Consider the following 19,420-nt stretch of genomic DNA (forward strand, 5'->3'; position numbering starts at 1 on the left):
TACCATTCCAAACAAACGGTTGCTTCTTAAAAGCCTCCAGTGATGGAGCACCCACACGTTCTGGTGGCAAGCCGTTCCTCTGATTAACTGTTCTCACAGTCAGGAAATTTCTCCTTAATTCCTGGTTCCTTCTCTCCTTGATTAGTTTCCATCCATTGCTTCTTGCCCTGCCTTCAAGTGCTTTGGAGAAGAGGCTGGCCCCCTTCTCTTCTTTGTGGCATCCCTTCAAAATATTGGAAGACTGCTATCATGTCACCCCCTTGGCCTTCTTGTTAGACTAGGCCAGGGGTAGGCCACCTTGGCTCTTTTAGGACTGGTGGACTTCAACTCCCAGAATTCCTGAGCCAGCATGGCTCAGCATGGAAACCTCTCCCTTTTCCCTCAGCATGGCTGGCTCAGGAATTCTGGGAGTTGAAGTCCACGAGTCATAAAGCAGCCTAGTCCTAGTCCAGGGGGAGGCAACCTTGGCTCTTTTATGACTCGTGGACTTCAACTCCCAGAATTCCTGAGCCAGCGTGGCTCAGCATGGAAACCTCTCCCTTTTCCCTCAGCATGGCTGGCTCAGGAATTCTGGCAGTTGAAGTCCACAAGTCATAAAGTGGCCTAGGCCTAGGCCAGGAGTAGGCAACCTTGGCTCTTTTGTGACTGGTGGACTTCAACTCCCAGAATTCCTAAGCCAGCCACGCTGAGGGAAAAGGGAGAAGTTTCCAAGCTGAGCCATGCTGGCTCAGGAATTCTGGGAGTTGGAAGTCCATGAGTCATAAAAGAGCCAAGGTTGCCTACCCCTGGACTAGAAATATCTATTTCCCTCAATCATTCACCGTACGGTTTAGCCTGCGAGGCTGAGATCTTAATCAATGGTAGTTTAAGCAACCAAAAGACCAGCTTACCTCGTGCAAATTGAGTTCTTTGACTTTTTCCTTTAGGATAACCTGAAAATAAAAGAATAATAGGTTTATTTATTTATTTATTTATTTATTTATTTATTTGTTTGTTTGTTTGTTTGTTTGTTTGTTTGTTTGTTTGATTTATATACCGCCCTTCTCCTGAAGGACTCAGGGCGGTGTACAGGGAAATAAAATAAGAATACATTAGTTAAATAATTTTAAAACCCAAATCCATCAGGCCAGGCCGGCTTGTTCGAATAGATAAGTTTTTAGATCACGCCGGAAGGAGCGGAGGTCGGGGGCCATCCGGAGTTCAGCTGGTAAGCGGTTCCAAAGGATTGGTGCACCCACCGAGAATGCTCTCCCCCTGGGGGTCACCAGCCGACATTCTCTGACCGGTGGTACCCTGAGGAGGCCCTCTCTGTGGGAACGTATAGGACGGAGGGACGATGACGCCGGCAGTAGGTGCTCCCGTAGGTAATCCGGACCCATGCCATGTAGGGCTTTGTATGTCATCACCATCACCTTGATTTCACTCGGAAGGTAACTGGAAGCCAGTGCAGCTCACGGAGCAGAGGTGTAATATGGGAGTATCGGGAGACCCCCAAAAGAACTCGTGCAGCTGCACTCTGTACCAGCTGAAGCTTCCGAGTGGTTCTCAAGGGCAGCCCCATGTAAAGAGCATTGCAGTAGTCTAGGTTGGTGGAGGAATGCTAGCATTGCAAAACAAAACAAAACAAGCCCAGAATACAAGCCCAGAATTTTCCAAGTCTTTAAAAAAACTTTCCCTAAGCAGAAAGTCTACCTCCAGACATATGGACCAACTCCCAGAATTCTCAGCAACAGTGATGTTAGACTGAGGAATTCTGGGAGTTGAAATCCAGGGTTGACTAAATGAAGGATGTTTTAAAGTTTAGGATCTGGTGGCAGATGGATGTGGCTCCCTCACTGAGGCCTTCTTGCTTATTCTGTTTATAAGAGAAATGTAGAGTCACCCAGTGGTTCTGTCCTTGCTGGAGAGAGATGAATAATAGAATCCTAGGGCTGGGAAGGACCTTAGAGGTCTTCTAGTCCAACCCCTTGCCCAAGGAAGGTATTTTTATACCATTCCAGACAAATGGTTGTTCAATCTTTTCTTGAAAACCAGCACTACTCTGCTAGGATAGGATAGGATAGGATAGGATAGGATAGGATAGGATAGGATAGGATAGGATAGGATAGGATAGGATAGAAATAAGAATGGAATGGAATGGAATGGAATGGAATGGAATGGAATAGAATAGAATAGAATAGAGTAGAATAATTATAGGACTGGAATAATGAATAGAATAGAATAGAATAGAATAGAATAGAATAGAATAGAATAGAATAGAATAGAATAGAATAGAATAGAATAGAATAGAATAGAATAGAATAGAATAGAATAGAATAGAATAACAGAGCTGGAATGGGCCTTGGAGGCCTTCTGGCAGGAAATCCTATACAATTTCAGACAAATGGTTGTCCAATCTTTTCTTATTTTTATACCATCCCAGACAAATGATTGTTCAATCTTTTCTTGAAAACCTCCAGTGATCTCCTTGGATAGGATAGGATAGGAATAGGATAGGATAGGAGAGTTGGAAGGGACTTTGGAGGTCCTCTAGACCAACCCCCTGCTCAGGCAGGAAACCCTATACGATTTCAGACAAATGGTTGTCCTATCTTTTCTTAAAAACTTCCAGTGTTGGAGCATTCACAACTTCTGGAGGCAAAGAGTTCCACTGATTAATTGTCCTCACTGTCAGGAAATTCCTCCTTAGTTCTAGGTTGCTTCTCTCCTTGATTAGTTTCCATCCGTTGCTTCTTCTCCTGCCTTCGGGTGCTTTGGAGAAGAGCTTGACTCCCTCTTCTTTGGGGCAGCCCCTGAGATATTGGAAGACTGCCATCCTGTCCCCCCTCGTCCTTCTTGTCATTAAACTGGACATACCCAATTCCAGCAACCGTTCTTTGTATGTTTTAGCCTCCAGCCCCCTAATCATCTTTGTTGTTCTTCTCTGCACTCTATCTAGAGTCTCAACGCCTTTTTTACATCGTGGTGACCAAAACTGGATGCAATATTCCAAATGCGATCTTACCAAGCCAATAGAACATAACTGCCCCAAATATTGAGAAATTACTGTAAATTACTTGGATAAGGGAAGGGGAGACCGGCCTTACCTGTTTGTAGGCGTAAAGCTCTTTATGGGCTTGATGTCTTAATCTGGAAAGCAAAAACAAATATAAACATACATATATATATATGCAAAAGGACACACACACACACACACACACACACACACACACACACACACAAACAGCACATTGGAAACAAGGAGAAAAACGTTAACAGTTCATCTCGGTCTCGTCCCTCTGAGCAGAATTTCCAAAAAAATCAGTGATGTGGCTTTGTGGTTGCAACCACAGGAAGAACTCAATCTTCCAAATGTGTCATCAGAGAAACTAGCCATCATTATTAGCCATGGTTTGTTGCTGTAGGCAGCAAGATGTGGACAGGCAAGAAAAAGAACGGGGATGGGAATCTTAAAATTTCTCCTCTTGGCTGAAGAAGAGATGGATTCACCCATGTTCATTCAAAGCAACTCTTGGTTTAGCGTAACTTGCTCATGGCTTGCCCTGGGAGTAGTCTTGGAGGGGGGGGCGTTCCTTCGACTGGGAAACCGAGCATCCTACATGAAGCCAAGTCCCCAAACAACGGAGAATTCCTGGAAGTTTGGCATTCAGACAAATCGGTCATCAACAAGCACATAGAGATAAACCGCAGCTACCTGCCATTCAAAAGAGACAATCAAAAAGGTAAAAACACCTCCCGGCCAGCTATCGACACCCAGCTAAGCGGAGATTAACACCGAGATGAATACTAAACAAATAATCAAACTGTATAAACAACAGTCTAATCAAGGGGCCACCAGGAAAACTCCCATTAATACCGACACGGCAAGCCATTTGTACGAACTCCATTCCCTTCCAGCACTGACGATGTTACCTAGTTGGGTCATGAAACACCTGCTAGAAAACAACCCAGCTCGGAGAGCACCAAGGGCCCCACAGTCCTTGTTCTTGTCCTCCTCCTCTGCAAAACCCAATCCCCTTCTAGGGCTGATGGTGTGATCTAGTTGGGTCGTGAAACAACTGCAAGACCATTCAGAGAGTACCAAGGACCCCACAGTCCTCCTCCTCCTCTTCCCTGCAAATCCCCTCCCTTCTAGCACTGATGATGTTCCCTAGTTGGATCAGGAAATGTCTGCAACAAAACGAACAAGCTCAGAGAGCACCGAGGGCCCCACAGTCCTTGTTCTCGTCCTCCTTCTCTGCAAAAGCCCTTCTAGGGCTGATGGTGTGGTCTATTTGGGTCATGAAACATCTGCAGGACTACTCAGAGAGTACCAAGGACCCCATGGTCCTCCTCCTCCTTCCTGCAAATCCCCTCCCGTCTAGCACTGATGATATTCCCTAATTGGTTGATGAAACATCTGCAAGAAAACCACCCAGCTCAGAGAGCAGCAAGGACCTCACAATTCTCCTCTTCCTCCTCCCCCCTTCAACCTACAATCCCCACTCTCTTCTAGCACTGATGATGTTACCTAGTTTGGTAATGAAACATCCGCAAGAAAATTGCCAAGCTCAGAGAGCACCAATGATCCTCCTCCTCTTCCTCCTCCTCCTCTCCACAATCCCCACTCCCTTCTAGCGTTGATGACGTTACCTAGTTGGGTCATGAAACGTCTGCCAGAAAACCACCCAGCGCGGAGAGCACCAAGGACCTCCTAACTTTCTTATCTCAGGTTACAGGGGACCCAGTGAGATAGCAAAAGTTTCTGGCACCCAAAATGTACAAGTTCTTCCTGAGAGAAGAAATATAAGCGCGGCTGAGGAGCTGGTGGGGAGGCAGAAGACTGCCCTCAAAAGAATAAGGGACCGCATTTTGGCACTGTCCGGTCCGTATAAACTCCGTGTTAAGCGTAAATGGAATTCGCAGCTCCGGTTTTCCCCTTGCAGGCATAAAAATGCGCCCGCACCCTGCCCAAAACTTGACTCTTCAGGACAAAGGGAGCACCAAACGTTTTCCGCACCTGTGCAACGTAGATGTTACCTTGGAGAACAATAAAGAAAGATCCCAGTAAGTAATTGTGTGAGTCACTCGGCTTTGAAAGAAAGGAAAAGCACAGAGAAGACAGCGTCAGCCTGACTGCAAGATGCAAAAAGTGAATAATCGGTATAATGGGCTTTGGAGTCCCACAAAGTACAAAGAGGCTACGAAGGTTGAGATAATAGGTAAAGAGTTTTTTGTTTTTTTAAAAAAAATCTTTAAATTAAAAAAAAAATTAAAAGCCTCCCGAGTCGGTGACTTTTGTGGTTGTCTTCTTTCACACCCTAACAAACCAGAACGTGCTCCTTTGGGCAGAGACCTCGTGATGAAATACCACAGGAGCCGACTCTTGTAAATAGCTGAAGAGGCTTCAGACTCATTAAAAGAGAGACCGGTGGCAGTTGTAGGTGTGCAAGGCCATTTGCAACAGAACGGACCAAATTTGAGCGTCTCGGTTGGATCTGGATTTGCTTTTGAAAGATTTCCTCTGACCTAGAACTTGCAAGCAGCAACAAGTGTGGGTTGAAGCTGAAGCTTTGGGATTGGGCCCTTCCAAATTCTAGATACGAACCCCATGAGCAAAACCAACTGTCTTCCCTTCTCTTTCTTCATCTCCTTCTCCTCATCCTCCATCAGCTTCTCCTTCGTCTCTATCTCCTTCTCCATCTCCTTCTCCTCCATCTCCTTCTCCTCCATCACCTTCTCCTCCATCTCCTTCTCCTTCCTCTCCTTCTCCATCTCCTCATCCTCCATCTCATTTCCATCACTTTCTCCTTCATCTCTATCTCCTTGCCCATCTCCTTCTTCTCCCTCCTTCTCCATCTCCTTCTCCTCATCCTCCATCACTTCCCCTTCATCTCTATCTTCTTCTCCATCTCCCTCTCCTTCTCTCTCTCCTTATCCTCCATCTCATCTCCATCACCGTCATCTCTATCTCCTTCATCTCCTTCTCCTTCCTCTCCTTCTCCATCTCCTCATCCTCCATCTCATTTCCATCACGTTCTCCTCATCCTCCGTCACTTCCCCTTCTCACCTCCATCTCCTTCCCCTTATCCTCCATCTCATCTCCCACCAGCTTCTCCTTCATCTCTATCTCCTCCCTCTCCTCCTCCATCTCCCTCTCCTTCTTCATTTCTTTCTCCTCATCCTCCATCTCATCTCCATCACCTTCATCTCTATCTCCTTCCTCTCCTTCTCCATCTCCTCATCCTCCATCTCATTTCCATCACCTTCTCCTTCATCTCTATCTCCTTGCCCATCTCCTTCTCCTCCCTCCTCATCCTCCATCACTTCCCCTTCTCACCTCCATCACCTTCTCCTTCATCCTCTCCTCCGCCCTCTCCTTCTCCATCTCATCTCCATCATCTTCTCGTCTTCTGCCCACTTCTGCTTCAATGCTCCTCCCATCAACTCCAAGAAGCTTCTAAGTCTTAGTCTTCCAGGAAGACTAAAAAGCCCAACCTCCCAAGATCAACAACCATCATCTCACTAACACGTCCTACAACCTTCCAGGAGAACACTTGACGCTTTACTTCTTCCTAACAAGCTGGCTTTTGCGGCTTTCCAACGTTCTAATGGAGAAAGCCCATCCTTATCTCCAAACTGGCTTTGAAGAGAGTGCTCATCAAAAAGGCTCATTCCCTGGAGCTGGCATCCATTGGGGGGAAGGACTCAAAATGTCTCTCTTGGGTTTTCCAAAACAGGCCGGATCTACAATGTCAGTTATCCAAGTCCCAAGACCTTAGGAACCTGAAGCTCATCTGGATTAGAATGCAATGAAACATGCATTTTTTTCCTGTTGTACCTGCTAAATATAAAGGCTTTCTTTTATACTTCCTCATCTGTTCCATGATGGGGTGCAGCTTGCTTTATCTTGGTCCCCCGTTGTGCAGTCGCACACTGAGCAAGCACAACTTACCGAACTGCCTCTGAAGCAAGAAGCAAGCCAACTGACGAGAGTGCCTATGCTACCAATGCTTGCTTAATCCCCTCTTCTTCGAAACGCCAAATGCGGGACTTTGCGAACCAGAGGCAAAAGTATAAGTGACCCAATCATTCCCCAGACAAACAACTTCAGCGGGACCCCTGCTACAATCCTGCCCCTCCCCCCCAATCACCCATCTGCACTTCCTCTTAAGACAAAGTTTGGATTAACCCAAAACTGACTTGGCCATTTTTCGCAAAACAATGATCCAATTGCCCTGCGTAGGTGGGATTGGATTTGGGTTAGATCCTAAAACTAATTTGCAATTTTGCAACTAGACCCAAGACTAACGTTGCCGTTAGACCTAGTTCTAGGATTAGAGCGAAGAATAACTTGGCAATTTTGCAATTATACCTAAAACTAGCTTTGCAATTAGACCCAGGTTTTGGATCAGACCCAAGACTAACTTTGGAATTTTGCAATTAGACCCAAGACTAACTTTGCCATTAGACCTAAAACTAGCCTTGCAATTAGACCCAGGTTTTGGATCAGACCCAAGACTAACTGAAATTTTGCAATTAGACCCAAGACTAACGTTGCCGTTAGACCTAGTTCTAGGATTAGAGCGAAGAATAACTTGGCAATTTTGCAATTATACCTAAAACTAGCTTTGCAATTAGACCCAGGTTTTGGATCAGACCCAAGACTAACTTTGGAATTTTGCAATTAGACCCAAGACTAACTTTGCCATTAGACCTAAAACTAGCTTTGCAATTAGACCCAGGTTTTGGATCAGACCCAAGACTAACTGAAATTTTGCAATTAGACCCAAGACTAACTTGTCGTTAGACCTAGTTCTAGGATTAGAGCAAAGAATAACTTGGCAATTTTGCAGTTAGACCCAAGATTAACTTTACAATTTTGCAATTAGACCTAAAACTAGCCTTGCAATTAGACCCAGGTCTTGCATCAGATCCAAGACTAAGTTTGCAATTTTGCAATTAGACTCAAGACTAACTTTGCCATTAGACCTAGTTCTAGGATTAAACCAAGGAATAACTTGGCAATTTTGCAATTAGACCCAAGATTAACTTTACAATTTTGCAATTAGACCTAAAACTAGCCTTGCAATTAGACCCAGGTCTTGGATTAGACCCAAGACTAACTTTGCAATTTTGCAATCAGACCCAAGACTAACTTCGCAATTACATCTAGGTTTTCGAAGATTAACTGCCATTTTTCTCAAAGCAATCAATTGTCCTGAGTAGGTTGAAGACAAACAATGAGAACTTCCCAACTCAAGAATTTGAACAAGTGTTCACTCATCCCCAAGAATGTGAAGGAGGAAGACAAATAACCTGAGCCAAACATTCAAACCTCTCCAAATTCCTGAACTCTCAAGTACCGTATTTCCCTGAAAATAAAACCAGGTCTTATATTATTATTTTTGCTCCAAAAGGCGCATTAGAGCTTATTTTCAGGTGATGCCTTATTTTTTTTCCATGTACAACAATTTACATTTATTCAAATAAATGTCAATAATATCACATTTATATTTAGCGATATATTATTATTTTATAATTTAATATGTCCATCATTGGTTGCAATGGACGTACTAAATGCGTCTGTCTTAACGGGTTTATTTTTGGGGTGGGGCTTATCAGCGTCCCGAAAAAAATCACGCTAGGGCTTATTTTCCAATTAGGGCTTATATTCAGGGGAATACGGTACCAAATGTGTCCGTCTGCCTGGCGATCTTAACTGGGGCTTATTATTAGGGCTTATACTCGGGGAAATATGGTACTAAATGCGTCCATCTGGCTGACAATCTTAACCGGGGCTTATTTTGGGGGTGGGGCTTATATTACCAGCATCCTGAAAAAAATCACTCTAGGGCTTATTTTCCGGTTGGGTCTTATATTCGGGGAAATACGGTAAGGCTCCTTAATGACTTGCTTAAATATTTGCAGAGGCTGTAAATCCTTAGTTGTATTTTATGACTTAGCCGTAAATCCGGAATTGTATTTTGAAACGAAAAGTAACTATAAGTAGCCCTTGACTTACAACACTTCATTTAGTGACCATTCCAAGTTACAACGGGATTGAAAAAAGTGACTTACGACTGTTTTTCACAAGTATAACCGTCGCAGCGTCTTCCATGCTCAGAATTTGGACACTTGGCAACTGTCTCGTATTTATGACGGTCGCAGCGTTTCCCCCCCCGGGTCACTTGATCCCCTTTTGCAAGCTTCTGATGAGCCGGGTTCACTTAACAACCGGGCTACTCACTTAACAACCGTAGCGATCCATTGAACAACTGTAGCCAGAAAGGCCGCAAAACGGGGCAAGACCGACTTAGCAAATGTCTCGGTTAGCAACCAAAATTTGGGGGTTCCACTGTGGTCGTATGTCAAGGATTACTTGCAGAAAGGTTGGCGAAAAATTGCAGTGGATTTTGATTGGGCCCGGATAATCTGAGCACGTTTTAGCTCAGACGGGTGTGTTTGTTAAGATACAAAAGGCCAAAATGCTTTAAAATAAAATAAAATAAGGACAATAAGTAAATAACTAACTAAATCCAAGAAAACAACATCAAAAAGTGTCTTAAAAAAGAAAAAAGAGAAGATTAACGTACAACCTTCTCGCCGAGTGCTGATCAGTATAATCCAGCAATGTCAAGTTTCCCACGCCTTGCGAAAGAGGGGAAAAGAACTTAAGATTTAAGCGGTTGAACTCCTAAATCTACTTACAGCCTTAAAATCTTGATACTGCGCTTAACTTTCTTTGAGTAAACTCAAAAAAAGAATATATATATATATATATATATCTTTTTCACCAAAAGGAAAAAGAGGGTGTGTGTTTGTTTCTTACCTGATCAAATAGCAGCAGAAAAGTAAGCTGAGGATAAAGACAAAGATCGCCGTGCCGAAGACCACGATGTATATGTTGAGAGGCAGATTCTGGAATCCAATGTTTGGCATCCTGAAACTGTAATGCTGGAAATCTGAGCTCATGGATGGTCTGTGGAGAAAAGAGGGGGGGGAAAAAACACCACACGGTGAGAATCCACGACTCCCTTCTCTGTTGGGAGTTTTAACACCCCACCGTTCGATGCAGCTCAATCGTTCTTAAGAGAAAAACAAAACAATAATAACAATTTTTAAAAAAGGATATGGGTAGTCCTCGACTTACAACTAAAATAATAATAAATAATAATAATAATAATAATAATAATAATAATAATAATAATAATAATAATAATAAGAAGAAGAAGAAGAAGAAGAAGTAGTTGGAAGGGACCTTGGAGGTCATCTAGTCCAACCCCCTGCTCAGGCAGGAAACCCTATCCCATTTCAGACAAATGGTTGTCCGATCTCTTCTTCTAAAACTTCCAGTGTTGAATCCAGGGATTCAAAGATCGTTTTCCCCGCTTACGACCGTTGCGGCATGCCCGCGGTCACGTGATCAAAATTCAGACACTCGGCAACTGACTTCATAGTTATGACGGTCGCAGTGCCAGGGATTTGGGACCGTTTTTTTTCCCCACACACAGGACTATTCAAAGTTACAAGGGCACTGGGAAAAAGTGACCGAGGGCCAGACCGTCGTTAAGCGCGAAAACGCGCTCAAAATTCAGACGTTCGGCAACTGGCGTGTACTTCTGACGGTTGCAATGTCCGCAGGTCATGTGATCACCTTTTGCGACTTTCGGACGAGCAAAGTCAACAGGAAAGACGGATTTCATCTCACAATTGTGTCACTAACTTAACAAACTGCTGGGATTCACTAAACACCTGCGACAACTGTGTCGCTTAGCAAGGGAAATTTTGAGCTCAATTTGGTCGTTAAGTCGAGGAACCCCCCCCTGTACAAGGCTGAAAATGAAAGCCGACACAGAAGAGCATGTGCATCACAACAGAAAGAGGTACACACAACTACACCAAGGCCACAACGAAAGACTAGGCCAGGGGTAGGCAACCTCGGCTCTTTTATGACTCGTGGACTTCAACTCCCAGAATTCCTGAGCCAGCCATGCTGAGGGAAAAGGGAGAGGTTTCCAAGCTGAGCCATGCTGGCTCAGGAATTCTGGGAGTTGAAGTCCATGAGTCATAAAAGAGCCGAGGTTGCCTACCCCTGGACTAGGAGAAAGGGTTGATTCTGTTTCCGAAAAACCGAACACCGTTTTTAAGAGAGGACAGGCACAGCAAGATATGGAATGGAGATAGAAATTGTGTTGGATTGTGACAGGCGAAAAAGAGACACGCACTTGTTAGGGGAAATATAGCACCAGGTGCGTGGGAGAAAGGGATTGTTAACCTGACCCCTTTCAAGCCTCGCTCTTTTTTTTTTTAAAAAAAATTAGAATTTATGGCAACATAAAATACCAAGAGAGACAAAAGATCAGAAGGGGAAGGGAGAAAAAAAACGGAATTCAGGGTAAAAAAGAAAAAGAGAAGAATGACTTCCATTTTTTTTTCTTTTTTCCTTTTTTGGTGAGGTAAAGTACAAAATTACAAGTTGCAGCCTGAGCGTTTTACATTTTTAATAGAGAAAAGCTATTTCTGTAACAGGGGTTACTATTTTGGTTTTATTAAGAGTTTGTAATAGCATATTCCAGGGAAGGGAAGGGAAGGAAAAGGGAAGGGAAGGGACAAGAGGGAAGGAAAGGGAAGTGGAAAGGAATCGAATCCAGGACAGGACTCCAGAACCCACACACAGCATACCAAACATGTCCCAGACTCATGGGCTTCCCCATAGCTTCCCCAGGCCTCCTCTCCCTTCACCCCTCCACCCCCCATAAGTACCCCAAAGTAGAGCAAGGTTGGGCAATTATAACCCCTCGACCGCCTGCGGACTTCAACTCCCAGAATTCCTGAGCCCGCATAGAATTCTGGGACTTGAAGTCCCCAGGCTGTCAAACTACCCCGGTTGCCCATCCCTCTAGGTAGGGAACGCCAAAAGGGGGAAAGCCAATCTCTTTGACCTCACTTTGAAGGCGGCGGCAGCAGCCCAAAGGTGGGCATCTGGAGGCAGCTGGCATCCCTCGAACCCAGCACAGCCCAACCCCGAGCGGCAGCATTGGGCCACCTGTCACGTCCTGCCAGCACCCCTCCGGTGGAAGCGACACCGCCACCTTGCTGGCAGGTTGCCGGCAGGCTCCGAAAACCAGTTAAGACACTCACATGTTGTGCGGCATGGTGCCCGAGACCCACCCAGGCAATTTTTCGCCAAGACCAGAAACAGTGCCAAAGTGGCTTTTCCTGCAAAACTCCAGCAAAAAGGGCTTTTTCCGGCCAAGCTCCAGGGAAAGTGGCTTTTCCAGCAAAAAAGCAGCAGCAGCAGCAGCAGTGGCACGACACGGTTCTTGTCAGCGTGGCAAGGAGCAGCTTTGCATCCGGTCGAAACGCCACCCTCCCCGCGTGTGCTTTCGAAAGGCTGTTTTAATTTGGGGCTGGCTGTCCCGCAACTGACCGTCATCCTCTTCTGAATTCGATCCCTAACTTGGCTGAGTTTCCCACAGAGAAGCTGCGAGCATTCCTGTTTTGGCTAGGCGTGGTCTGCCCGTTCGTGGCCCTGGCTATGTGCCGTTTGCAGCAGGAGAGGGAGGAGGAGGAAAGAGGAGGAGGAGGAGGAGGAGGAGGAAAGGAAGAAAGGAAGGAGGAGAGGAGATTTCCACTGGACCCGTGAAGTGGCCAGAGGAAATTTCAAAACCACCATAAAAATAAGACTTTTTTTTCCGCCCCCCGCAGGGCGCCTGCCTTTCCAATGCAGTTGCTCGGCAGGTTTGAGATTGGATTCCTTACTCAGCCTCCCACACAGGATAAATTCTGTTTGTGTGTGTGTGTGGGGGGGGGGGTGTCGGCACAGAATGCTCCCCTTGGAGCGGTCTCCACCTTCACCACCCCAATATCCTGGCTTCTTTCAGGGAAGCTGAACGCGTGGACTAGTAAGACTCGGGAAGTATGATACGGTTCGGAGGCCCAGAACGGCTTCGTGGATGCCGACGGCTGGGAACACACAACGCACACCGCTGCAAAGTCATTTCTGAACGAGCAACCAGGGGGATGCCGATCGCACAGGTTTTTCTACCCTATTGATATTTAGCCTCTTAAGAGCCGGTGGGGGGGGTGTCTCCAACCTTGGAAACTTTAAGATGGGTGGGCTTCAAACTCCCAGAATCCCCCAGCCAGGCATGGAGACCTGATTTTATGGTGTAGAGAGGGAGACAGACAGAGCAAGTCAGTTTGGGAGAAACAACGTCATAATCAACAACAACACTACTAAGAGTTGGAAGGGACCTTGGAGGTCTTCTAGTCCAACCCCCTGCTCAGGGAGGAAGCCCTACTACACCATTTCAGACAAATGACTGTCCAGTCTCTTCTTAAAAGCCTCCAGTGTTGGAGCATCCACAACTTCTGGAGGCAGGTTGTTCCCCTGGTTAATTGTTCTAATTGTCAGGAAATTTCTCCTTAGTTCTAGGTTGCTTCTCACCAGCTTCTGCTCAGCCTCTCCTCGTTTCCTATCGCTCTTAAGAGCAGATCTGCGGACTTTTCCACCTGGGTCAAAGAGGAAACGACGTGGCGAAAAATTCCTTCCGCCCGAAGAAAAGTAAAATTAAGATACCAGAAGGAACGAAAGAGGCGACATCGTCCCGAGGTGTCGCTTTTGCAAGACCAAGGAACTCACCCACGGCGTTAAAAAAATAAATTGAAAATTGAAAACAAATGTGGCTCACCTCATAGGAGAGGAAGGATTTTTTCCCCTTTTTTTTCGTCCTTATACAAAATGTGAACGGAACAGAATTAACAAGTGTTGGAAGGGACCTTGGAGGTCATCTAGTCCAACCCCCAGCTCAAGCAGGAGAGACCCTATACCAGGGGTAGGCAACCTCGGCTCTTTTATGACTCATGGACTTCAACTCCCAGAATTCCTGAGTCAGCATAGCTGACTCAGGAATTCTGGGAGTTGAAGTCCATGAGTCATAAAAGAGCCGAGGTTGCCTACCCCTGCCCTATACCGTTTCTGGAAAAAAAAAATCTGTCCAGTCTCTTCTTGAAAAGCTCCAGGGATGGAGCACCCACAACTTCAAGCTATTCCACTGTTGAATTGTCCTCACTGACAGGAATTTTCTCCTTAGCTCCAGGTTGTTCCTCTCCTTGATTTGTTTCCATCCGTTGCTTCTTCTTGTCCTGCCTTCAGGCGCTCTGGAGAGTAGCTTGACTCCCTCTTCTTTGGGGCTGCCCCTCAAATATTGAAAGACTGCTATCGTGCCACACACACACACACACACACACACCCTAGTCCTTCTTTTCACTGGACTTGACATACCTCATTCCTGCAGCCGTCCTTCATAGGTTTTTTTGTCTCCAGGCCTTTAATCGTTTTATTTTTCTCTGCACTTTTTCCAAAGCCTCAACCTCTTTGTTTTTGTAAGTCTGTGGTGACCAAAACTGGATGCCGTTATTCTAAGGGTGGCCTTACTAAGCCTTTTTATAAAGCGGTACTTAATACCTCATGTGATCTCGATTCTACCCCTCTGTCAATGCAATCTAGGATTGCACCTTTGTGTGTGTGTGTGTAACGGGGGGGGGGGGGAAGGTGACAACAGTCACCCTGAAGCAATGTGGTCACCTTTCCTTACTCAACACGTATTTTTATTTTTTATTTTTGCGCAAGCTGAGGAGAAAAAAACGGAAGAGGCTGCGGAAAAGCAAGGGAGCAAAAGGCTGACGGCCTGGCCTAGTGGCAAATTCCAGGAAATGTGGAAGTTAACACACTCACACGCCCACACCCACACCCACATCACCCTTAGTGTTTACACAGACTTCCTGTCTAGAAAAGCACTGGGGCCGGCCGACTCTTGGTGGAAACACAATCTTAAGATACGGCGCAAGGATTAAAACAATTTGTCGTAGGGAGTGTTGAATTTGTGTGGCCTTGCAGAAACAGCCGTGTTTGTCTGGTACTTTCCTTCCTAAAACGTGTCTCTTTCTTTTTCTTTCTTTCTTTCTTTCTTTCTTTCTTTCTTTCTTTCTTTCTTTTTCTTTCTTTCCTTTCTTTCTCTTTCTTTCCTCTCCCTTCCTTCCCTTCTCTCCTTTCTTTCTTTCCTCTCCCTCCCTTCCCTTCTTTTTCTTTCTTTCCTCTCCCTTCCTTCCCTTCTCTTTCTTTCTTTCCTCTCCCTCCCTTCCCTTCTTTTTCTTTCTTTCTTTCCTCTCCCTTCCTTCCCTTCTCTCCTTTCTTTCTTTCCTCTCCCTCCCTTCCCTTCTTTTTCTTTCTTTCCTCTCCCTTCCTTCCCTTCTCTCCTTTCTTTCTTTCCTCTCCCTCCCTTCCCTTCTTTTTCTTTCTTTCCTCTCCCTCCCTTCCCTTCTTTTTCTCTTTCTTTCTTTCCTCTCCCTTCCTTCCCTTCTCTCCTTTCTTTCTTTCCTCTCCCTCCCTTCCCTTCTTTTTCTTTCTTTCCTCTCCCTTCCTTCCCTTCTCTCCTCTTTCTTTCCTCTCCCTCCCTTCCCTTCTTTTTCTCTTTCTTTCCTCTCCCTTCCTTCCCTTCTCTCCTTTCTTTCTTTCCTCTCCCTCCCTTCCCTTCTTTTTCTTTCTTTCATTCCTCTCCCTTCCTTCCCTTCCCTTTCTTTCTTTCCTCTTTCTTTCCTCTCCCTTCATTCCCTTCTCTCTCCTTTCTTTTTTTCTTTCTTTCCTCTCCCTTCCTTCGCTTCTCTCTCCCCTTTCTTCCTTTCCTTTCCTTTCCTTCCTTTCTCTTTCTTCTCCCTCCTTCCCTTTCTTTCTTCGAGGTTTGATGTTACTCTCTTATTCTACTGCACCAAAGGGAGTCGAAGAAAGTCAATGCCTTTTCTCCCCCCCCCCGCACTCTTTCCTACACTTTTCCCTTCTCTTTTCCCTCCCCTATTTTTCCTCTTATTTTCTTTTGTATTTTATATTATAAAACTAATAAAAGAAAAAAGAAAAAAGAAACCGCACGGGGTCTCCTCTCCCCTTCACAAAACGCACCCAGGTGCAACTTTCTAACTGGGCCCTGAGAATTTATCTTCCTGTTCTATTCTGTTTTATTTCTCGCAGGGTCCGTTCTAATCCTGCTTCTGATTTAGTTGCATTTTTAAATTATAACTATGACTATCAGCTGCTCCACGGGCGGTTCCATTCCATCCCTTGCCAGGAGAGATTTGAGTACAGCTCTCTCTGTAATATTTCCCACCTTATCAGCAACAGGGAGCAGCGACACAGAAAAGTAATTTAAAGGGAACAAACCAACAACATAAAGCGAAGTGGACGGTTGTGGATGTACGGGCACCTATACAAATATACACACATAGGCACCACACATTCACAGGCCGCTATTGCTTTAGTCAGGTGCAAAGCCATTTGTTGTGCAGAGGTCTCCTTGTGCTACCAAAGAGTTGCACAGACAAGGAAGGGGACTGAGAGTAGTAAAAGTCAAAAAAGAGTACACTGAGTTGTAAAAGCAAAAAGTAGTTTACTTGAAGGTGGTGTAAAAACAAAAATGCACAGTCAAAAATAAACAGTCCAGGTCATAAACAATAGCAACAGTCCAAGGAGTAATCCAAAATACAAAGTCTTCTTACCGGTCCAGAGGTCAATATATAGTTCAGGTTTACAACAGTAGTAAACCAACAGCAGAGCAAAAACAGTAATAGTAGAGATCAGTGAATTCAGAGAGAGAGAGAGAAGCTACGTTACTAGCTTCCTCTTATGGCCATGAGAACACTTACACACCCATTGGCCAATTAACTTCTTAAAGTCATAACATTATGGTTAATATATTTTCAACCCAACATTGTAGGCTAACACCATATGCCTAACAGGGCCCTCACAAACACCTGTGTGGCCAAATTACATGCAGTTTCACTTTTGCCTTTTTTAAGCCCATGAAAACACCTCTCTTTTTTTTTGTAGAAGAACTTCACATGCTGCTCTCACTGAAGTGGTTCGTCTCATGCCGGAGATGAAAACGAACAGGGATACGCAAGTAGTCCTCGACTTATAACGGTTTGTTTAGCGGCCGTTCAAAGTTACCACGGCAGTGAAAAAAGTGATTTAAGATCGTGTTCCCCACTTACGACCGTTGCAGCATCCTCCGCGGTCAAAATTCAGACACTGGGCAACGGACTCATACTTATAGACGGTCTCGCAGTGTGCCGGGGTCACGTGATCCCCTTTTTGTGACCTTCCGACAAGCAAAGTCAATGGGGGGGGGAGCCGGATTCACTTCACGAACGTGTGACTCGCTTCACAGCTGCAGCGACTTACTTAACGGCTGTGGCAAGGAAGGTCGTAAAATGGGGCAAAACTCATTTAAAATACTGCCTTGCTTAGCCGTGGAAATTTGGGGCTTAGTGGCGGCCATAATTCAAGGACTACTCTGGACATAGGTTGCCCAAACCTCCGGTAGAAATAAACGGCTTTTGTCCTCCCTAGTTCCTAAACTTTAATTAATAATAATAATAATAATAATAATAATAATAATAATAATAAGAAGAAGAAGAAGAAGAAGAAGATGGAAGGGACCTTGGAGGTCATCTAGTCCAACTTAAAGGACTATAAATCAGATTTAATGTTTTCCCCCCTCTCCTTTCAAGACGACACAAAAGAAGCTTGACTAGGAACAGGAATGCGTATGCAAAAATGTATATACTTATGTTTCGAACTCGTGCAAGTTTTAAAAGTTTTAATAGCAGGAACTGGGGGGGGGGGAATACTCTTCGTTGCTCATTAGCAGTTTTGCACACGGCTTCAAACACAGTAGCACCTGGAAGGAGAGATATTACATCTGGAGCCAACCCAAGTTCCAAGCTGAACTAGTTTTACATTTGGGAACAAGTGTCGGGTTCGAAAGCCAAGAGGCTTAAGGCAAGGAGGAGCAGGAGGAGGAGGAGGAGGAGGAGGAATGAAGTAAGCATGATAAATACAACTTGGTTAATAATTAACGCACAAGAAAACTCTGCCAGGTAACATGTGGGTATTTTCCTGGAGGGACAGAATAGAATAACAAGAGTTGGAAGGGACCTTGGAGGTCATCTAGTCCAACCCCCCCCCCCCCGCTCAGGCAGGAAACCCTATGCCATTTCAGACAAATGGTTGTCCACAGTCTCTTCTTAAAAACTTCACAGCTTCTGGAGGCAGGTCGTTCCACTGGTTAATTGTTCTAGCTGTCAGGAAATTCCTCCCTTAGGTCCAAGGTTGCTTCTCTCTTTCCTTGGTTAGTTTCCATCCGTGGCTTTTGCAGGCCCTGCACTGAGCCAGGGGTTGGACTAGATGGCCTCTGAGCTCCCTTCCAATCTCTTGATTCTCAGATAGCTGAGAACGATCAGCTGAAAACAGCTCCAGACAGCCGTGAGAAAACTCGACAAGTCAATAAAACTTCGGAGTGTTTCATTTTCGACTGATAAGAAGCCACGGTGTTTTGTTCCCTGCGTTTCTAAGATTATTCTTCCGGGTTTTCTAGGCCATTCCCAGAGTTTGCAACTAGGGAATCTCTGCTGTTTGGGGAGTTTATTAATATATATGTATATATATATTTTTTCAATCCAGATTAGCGTGCCCTCTGCGTTTCTAAGATTATTCTTCCGGGTTTTCTAGGCCATTCCAAGAGTTTGCAACTGGGTATCTCTGCTGTTTGGGGAGTTTATTAATATATATGTATATATATTTTTTTCCAATCCAGATTAGCGAGGAGCCAAATATATCTCTGTTGCTAATGTTTTGGATTGAATCCAGAGCAAAAAGAAAGCCGTGGGTTCTGCAAATGGATGGCCCGAGCCACGTGGACCCTATTGTGGGAAGAAAGAAGTGTGTGTGTGTGTGTGTTGGGGGGGTGGAGGGGGGGCTAGGACTTTGGAGACCAGCCAAGGACTTTTAACAAGAGGTGGGCTAACACCAAGGAGATGCCTGTGTGCCTGCGTCATGCATCACTGTACTTGTCACACGGCTGTTGCTAACGATGACAAAGTTAGAAAAGTTATGAATAAAGAGTCTGCTCATAAAATGTAGGTTGGTGGAAGATTTGGTCAGGCGTGTCCACTCTGCACATGCTCTTCTTTACTGTTGGCTTGTAACCATTCCTAATTAAGGAGAGGAAAGGAAAAGAAAGAGGGGAGGAAAGGAAGAAAAGGGAAGGAAGAAAAGAGGGAAGAAAGGAAAGCGAGAAGGGGAAGAGAAGGAAAGGAAGAATGATAGAAAAGAGGGAGGAAAGGAAAGGAGGAAGGAAAGAGGAAAGGGAAAGAAAAGCGAGAGGAAAGGAAAATGAGGGAAGGGAAGGGAAGGGAATGAAGAGGGAAGGGAAGGAGGAGAGAAGGGAAGGAAGAGATAAGGGAAGGAAAGGGAAGGGAAGGGAAGGGAAGGGAAAGAAAGGAAAGGGAAGGGAAGGAAAGGAAAGGAAAGGAAAGGAAAGGAAAGGAAAGGAAAGGAAAGGAAGGGAAGGGAAGGGAAGGGAAGGGAAGGGAAGGGAAGGGA

At 45.1% G+C, this 19,420-nt stretch overlaps 2 protein-coding genes across 7 annotated transcripts in view; one reads left to right on the forward strand and one right to left on the reverse strand.

Annotated features, from left to right (window-relative positions):
* PANK2 (pantothenate kinase 2) overlaps window positions 1-19,420 on the forward strand; it is a 291,105-nt gene that overhangs the window by 42,304 nt on the left and 229,381 nt on the right. The gene's annotated exons all lie outside the window — the stretch shown is intronic.
* The window catches only part of RNF24 (ring finger protein 24), a 58,304-nt gene that overhangs the window by 6,841 nt on the left and 32,043 nt on the right, over window positions 1-19,420 (reverse strand). For all 3 annotated transcript variants that reach the window (XM_081332216.1, XM_081332217.1, XM_081332215.1), the window contains exons 2-4: window positions 9,812-9,961; window positions 3,087-3,129; window positions 891-932 (exon numbers count right to left, since the gene is read on the reverse strand). In XM_081332216.1, the coding sequence (XP_081188342.1) occupies window positions 891-932; window positions 3,087-3,129; window positions 9,812-9,954 (228 nt within the window). In that variant the 5' untranslated portion in view covers window positions 9,955-9,961. The remainder of the gene's footprint in view (window positions 1-890; window positions 933-3,086; window positions 3,130-9,811; window positions 9,962-19,420) is intronic.

Source organism: Vipera berus (assembly GCF_964194415.1).
Source record: "Vipera berus genome assembly, chromosome: 7".
NCBI classification, from domain to species: domain Eukaryota; kingdom Metazoa; phylum Chordata; class Lepidosauria; order Squamata; family Viperidae; genus Vipera; species Vipera berus.